We start from the raw sequence: 5,751 nt of genomic DNA on the forward strand, positions 1-5,751 counted from the left end.
GACCAGCGCCAATTGACAGGAAAGTTACGCTATGACACACTCATGCGTAATGGACCGTGGTAATTGACAAATGACATGAGGCTCATTGGCGATGCAAAAAGCAGCCCTCCGAAAGCAGAATACGATTACAAGGTTGTTGGGATTATTTGAAATTATACTTGAATGCAATTTCCTGTGATTTGGAATAGAGATGTAAAATTTGATTTGATTCACAATGCCCGCTACTGTGAAAATCCATTTTCATTCTGCTCTTTTGTATGCATCGTCAGACTTGGATGGATGGATTTCTAGTCCAACAATTAATCAATAATTCATGTTTTAACACATATCTAGACAAAGTGTAAAATATATTTTATTTGAATCATCAAATACCAAAAAGCGCTCTTATTTGACAACTGAACATGATTTCAGAACAACACCTTATTGTGAACTTGATTTTAGAACAAGACCCTTTTGTCTACACACTGTACATTGGGAGCTGCTTATGCTCTATGAAAAAAAAATATATATATTACTTGTTATCCATCCATACAGTTTGTAGAACCGCTTATCCTCACAAGGTTCACGGGCTTGCTGGTGCCTATCCCAGCTGTCTTTGGGCAATAAGCAGGGGGCACCCTGGAATGGTTGGCAGCCAATCGCAGCATTACTTATTATGGTATGGTTTAACTGCACTCACTATGTTTCGTTTTCTCTCTTATTCCATCACATTGATTATTCGTTTTCACTTTTTTCAGTGTAATGATCAATAACAGTCCAGAATGTTGTGAACAATTCCCACGGTTTTGCTGATCGGCGCAGACCTCAGCACTGTGGACAAGGTCAGTGGGGGTAACAGGCCGTCTGCATCAGGTCCATGGTGGTCCTAAAAAAGAGCATCTTGAGCTCAGGCAGTCGAGGTCAACATGCAAATATTAACCTCTGAGTGAAAGCAGCGGATCAATGTTCTCATGTCACTCTCTGCGCTCATGAATGTGTTGGCCAGCGCACTGCAGTGTTTTCATATTTAATGACATTCATACAAAACAATGGCGGAAGCAGTCCTTGAGTATTCTCCCACATCGTGCACTGATGAGAGAGATCAAACCTGTGAATACAACACAATAAAACAAGTAGAACCAGCTCATGTTTGCGTAGAGGCAAATTCAAAAAGACTTCCTTATCCAGCACAGTCCTGACAGATAAAGTTCAGCTGCTGTGTCTCAGGCAAGCCCACCCAATGCTGCCCCCCTGTGGTCTTCATGGCACCAGTCACCCCACAGTCATATTCTTGCTCTGGGGGTCCCTGCCCAGGGGCCCAGTTCTGGTAACAGTCAGCGGACGAACCGCTCCAAAACCAAAGGTCAAAGGTGCAAGCGTAGCGCAGACCAAGCCAAACATGGGATGATGTGGCGTTCCGTGCCATCAGCGCCACTTGATCCTGAGTGCTTTGCCCAGTGATGAAGACGAGGTCCATGTAGTGCTCTCGACAGTAACTCAAGGCTTCCATCCAAGTCATGTTTTCACGTATTAATATCAGGTTTCCTGTGGGAGGAGGCGAGAAAGGTAAAAACAACTTACGTGTTTTACTATCTTGTCAATTAGTATGGAAAATTAAATATAAGTTCTATGTCATGTGTTTCACTTTCATGCCAATAATTTATGGAGCTGCTATACTTCGACTGCCCGCAAGATAACAGAATAATTAGATAACACATTTGTTAGATTTCATCCTTAACCGACATGGTTTTACCTTCAGAAATCTCATAAGATGCAGGTGTCAAACTCAAACCCCGGGGGCCAAATTTGGCCCATCACATCAATTTATGTGGCCTGCGAAATGCTAATTATGAATTCAAGGTTCTGACTAAAATGCCTAATTTGCAAGTTGTCTTCAACTTTAAAACGTATATATTTTTTTTTATGAAGCACTAAGCATTTTTTGTTACCAATCACCCTTTTGAACAGCTGCTCTGACTTTAAAACTCGGTAAATGTGTGCTAATCACACTTGAATATTTGACTTTTAGAGGGCATAACGGCCCTCTGACAGGAACTAAATGTACTATTTGGCCCACGATTAAAATGTTTTTGACACCACTGTCATAAGGGTTTGATTACACCAAAGTGTTATTTCATGTAACATTTTCTGTACAGTATATACAGCATGCCAGTATACTGGTATCAAAAAAAAAAAAAAAAAAAAAAAAATATATATATATATATATATATATATATATATATATATATATATATATATATATATATATATATATATATATATATACTGTATATATATATATATATATATATATATATATATATATATATATATATATATATATATATATATATATATATATATATATATATATATATATATATATATATATATATATAAAAAATCCATTATTAACATTTCTCACAAAAGCAACCTTCTCTGCCTTTTCTTTTTTTTTTTTTTTTACATGTATATAAGAGATGCTTGGTTTAAATATGATGTGCATTCCACAATTTCGGGCTCCACTTCAAGGCTCTATAGCCAGTGAGGGTGCATCCTGCTCACCTAAAGTCAGCTGGCAAAGGCTTCAATTCACCTGTGAACCTATTACGAACATGCGTTATATATAAAAAAAAAATAATAATAATAACAATAATGATAATAATAATAAACTGTTATAAAATGTGTTGTATAAACTTCTTTTTTTAGATTTATGTTTGAAAAGAGGTTTTCTATGTGGAGCAGGTTGGAATCATGAATGCCTAGTTATGTTTTATTTTTTTACTTGGTGTCGACTGAAAGTGACATCTCAGTTACTCGGGGTTCATGTGACAACCAATCATGACGGCTTACAAATGTCACATGACCAGACTCAGACAAAAGGTGAGCTGTGATGATGTGGTCGTTACCTGAGGCCTGAGCAACTGTGATGCCATTTTCAGTCGGCAGCAAGTGGCAAAATAACTGCCCCCTGAGATGTATAAACATAGGCGGATTTTGATGCTTAATTCATTTCCCACAAACGCGGTATTAATCAGAATACCCTATTTAAACTAGTGGGTGATCAGAGAGGTGTCCTACAGAACAAGTGTACCTGAAGTCAAAAGAGGACTAACACCAGAGGGTGTTACAGTGGACGACTGCGTTGTGGTCAGGGTCCCAGCCTCTGTCACAGAGTCACATGTTGTCGGGTGGAGTAGTTGCAGAGAAATGTGACGTTCATATTATTCACATTGCATTGCAGTTGTACTGCATTGCACGGCTGCTGGTATATTTTTGTGGCCTCTGCTGGTGACATACTGTACCTGTATTTAATTGTTGGATAGAAGTAGCGGCTGAGGAATTAAATGGAACCACAACTGATGATGAGTTGTTTGAAGGTGTCGTGCCAGTCGTCGGCAGTGTCCCTAGAGTGCTTGTTTGAGTGGCTGCTGGAACTATACTGGCTGCATTCAAACATAAGACAATAGCAATGAGAGGTACTACTCTAATAGACAGTTTAAACGGATTTGTAGTCTATGTGGATGGCCACCATGCCACAATGTGTTGATGCAGCAATTCATATGGAAGGAGCTCTGATTATATGAACATACGGTACTCACCAGAGAGACAACATATCTATATTAAAAATGTGAAGTATGGAAACTTTGGGTAGTAATATGGCTCCACTGGATGCAGTTAAAGTGTAGTAAACGTAAACTTTGCCGGAGATGTACACACAAAGGTAGTCTACTGTGTGGCGCTATAAATGTTTTGAGTAAACAGTCAACACCAATGTGCATGGCTGCCATTTTCAAAGGTTTAGATTTGTGTTTGCCAACATTCAGTGGGCCTAGGCACATATTGACATGATTAGAAAGATTTCACAGAACACCACCAAATAAAAAGTTGACAGTTCTTGAGTAATCCTGGTCCAGTATTTGCAAATTTCTCAATTCGCTGATATTTTAAGGGATCGATCTATGTGTTCTACACTTTAAAAGCTGTTGGCTCAAAAATAATCCAATTTTGGGTCAAACCTTAACTCAATTTGACCCGATTTTTTTGTACAAAAGAAAAAGGACGAATTGGTCCAAATAGTGGCTGGCCCACTTTTGACGCTTTACTATTTTTTGGGGTTTTAAATCTTCTTGTTTTGGAGTGTGTACAATTTTGTTATATTATGAATTAATGATAGAAAAATAATATATATCAACCAACAGTTTGTAGGTTTCACTTGAACATGAATTTGAAAAATGAAATTGATGATTCAATTAATGACCTGAATTGGCAAGAAAACAAAGAGTTGGTCCAACTTTTTGCACTATTGATTTAAGTCAAAAACAGCAAAATTAATCACACTTTAATAACAATTTATTTTTTTAATTTTCCCAAACTTATTCTCCACCCTTTCCCATTAAAACAAAATAAAACAATGCAGCTGACGTCAATGGTGCCCTTCGCTATTGTCTCCGTTGATTTCCTTTGATGTCAATGGTACTTACAGTGTTAAAAAAAGTGTCTGTTTTAGTTTTATGGAAACAAATTGTATTGTTCACACTTTGTTGCTTTACTCTAAACTTGTATATGTTTGTAAACTTGTATTACTTTTATAAATTCCCTGTTGCGTTGAATAATATTCCCAACAACTATACTTGGACAGAATGCAATTTCACTACAGCTTTTCCTTGATTCAAAAAAAAGACAAGTCAACTTACGGCCTTGGCAGATAAAGGTGCGTTGGCTGCTACATTTCAGATCATTCCACTGGCCAGCGTCTTTGAATATGGCAGCAACACAATCCTGATTGCGGTAATTTGGTTGCTGCGGTTTCCAGTAACGGAATGATGACTCGCTCCCGTCTGACCACCTCCACGAATCTCGGAAGAGGCCGATCCACACATTTTCAGCTGTGGACACGTTCTGGACTTTTTTGTTCTCTTCTGCTGAGCTTACGCTGACCAGATCCAAAGATGAATCCCTGCAGTGCTTTTGGGCATCCCTCCATGATTTAGTTTGGGCAACAAAAATGTAGTCGTCACTTGGAACCTCACTGTTGGCTGCCAATAGTTTTTTTTTAAAGCATGATTTGTGGCATTGGTCAAACAATGTCTGCAATTTTCTGATTATAGTTCTAAGTGTGTACTTACCGTGACAAACAAAGCTCCTTTGGGTTTCACACTCACTTTCAAACCATTCTCCTTGTGAATCCATAGCTGCACATGAGTGTTGACCCAATCCCTGTGGATTTCCTATCTTCCAGTTAAAGAAATCTACTTTTTGATTTGGCCAAGCCCAGTGCCAGCTTGATACATCTCCCAGCTCCAGGCCGATCCACGATCTGACGGTGTTATTTGCAACAGAGGCAATCAGTTGCTTCATATCCGTCAGGTTGTTGATAGTGGCAAGGTCTGTGTGCATCCGTCTGCAGTAGTCCTTTGCTTCTTCATGAGTCTTCTTAAGTGAGATGTAGTGGAAGTTGGAAAACACGAGTTTAAAAGAGCAGAATTCTGTGGAACGACAGCTCATTTGTTAAATAACAGAAAGAAAGACGCACATTTGCTTTTCAAGGAACAACTTTCGCATAGTTTAAAATATCATTAGTGTGGCATTACAGCATTGATAAATGCTGATAAATGCATACAAAATAACAAACCTGAAATTAGCAGTAGACAAAGAGTTGTGCTCCTTTTCACCATGATGTGTTTTCAGAAAGAAAAGGCAACAAGAAGGTGGATGCTCTCTGAACGGATTATAAAGCCACGAAGAGGCAGCCGCAGCACTAATGCCACA

General features: G+C 38.4%; 1 protein-coding gene across 3 annotated transcripts; it reads right to left on the minus strand.

The window, feature by feature from the left end:
• Nucleotides 1–339: 339 nt before the first annotated feature.
• On the minus strand, nucleotides 340–5,751 carry LOC148426754 (macrophage mannose receptor 1-like). 3 transcript variants are annotated; one of them, XM_088410931.1, is made up of 6 exons: nucleotides 5,615–5,751; nucleotides 5,109–5,468; nucleotides 4,677–5,018; nucleotides 3,285–3,425; nucleotides 3,074–3,145; nucleotides 340–1,524 (listed from the first exon to the last, which is right to left on the minus strand). In XM_088410931.1, the coding sequence occupies exons 1-6, from the start codon at nucleotides 5,655–5,657 to the stop codon at nucleotides 1,160–1,162; spliced, it is 1,323 nt and encodes a 440-aa protein (XP_088267057.1). In that variant the 5' UTR covers nucleotides 5,658–5,751; the 3' UTR covers nucleotides 340–1,159. The 3 variants fall into 3 exon arrangements, with proteins under 3 accessions (XP_088267057.1, XP_088267059.1, XP_088267058.1); XM_088410933.1 differs by having other exon boundaries at nucleotides 5,109–5,412; nucleotides 5,615–5,743; XM_088410932.1 differs by having other exon boundaries at nucleotides 5,109–5,415; nucleotides 5,615–5,743.

This window comes from Hippichthys cyanospilos, chromosome 3 (genome assembly GCF_059441005.1).
Source record: "Hippichthys cyanospilos isolate Australia breed blue-spotted pipefish chromosome 3, RoL_Hcya_1.0, whole genome shotgun sequence".
Classification (NCBI taxonomy): domain Eukaryota; kingdom Metazoa; phylum Chordata; class Actinopteri; order Syngnathiformes; family Syngnathidae; genus Hippichthys; species Hippichthys cyanospilos.

What these genes read in the sequence shown, in the direction of transcription:
- LOC148426754 (XM_088410931.1), bottom strand. Translation starts at nt 5,657, where the DNA reads ATGGTGAAAAGGAGCACAACTCTTTGTCTACTGCTAATTTCAG. An exon ending in TTGTCTACTGCTAATTTCAG is followed by an intron (nt 5,469 to 5,614) that starts GTTTGTTATTTT and finishes GTCGTTCCACAG; the next exon opens with AATTCTGCTCTTTTAAACTC. An exon ending in TAGTCCTCTTTTGACTTCAG is followed by an intron (nt 1,525 to 3,073) that starts GTACACTTGTTC and finishes CTCCTCCCACAG; the next exon opens with GAAACCTGATATTAATACGT.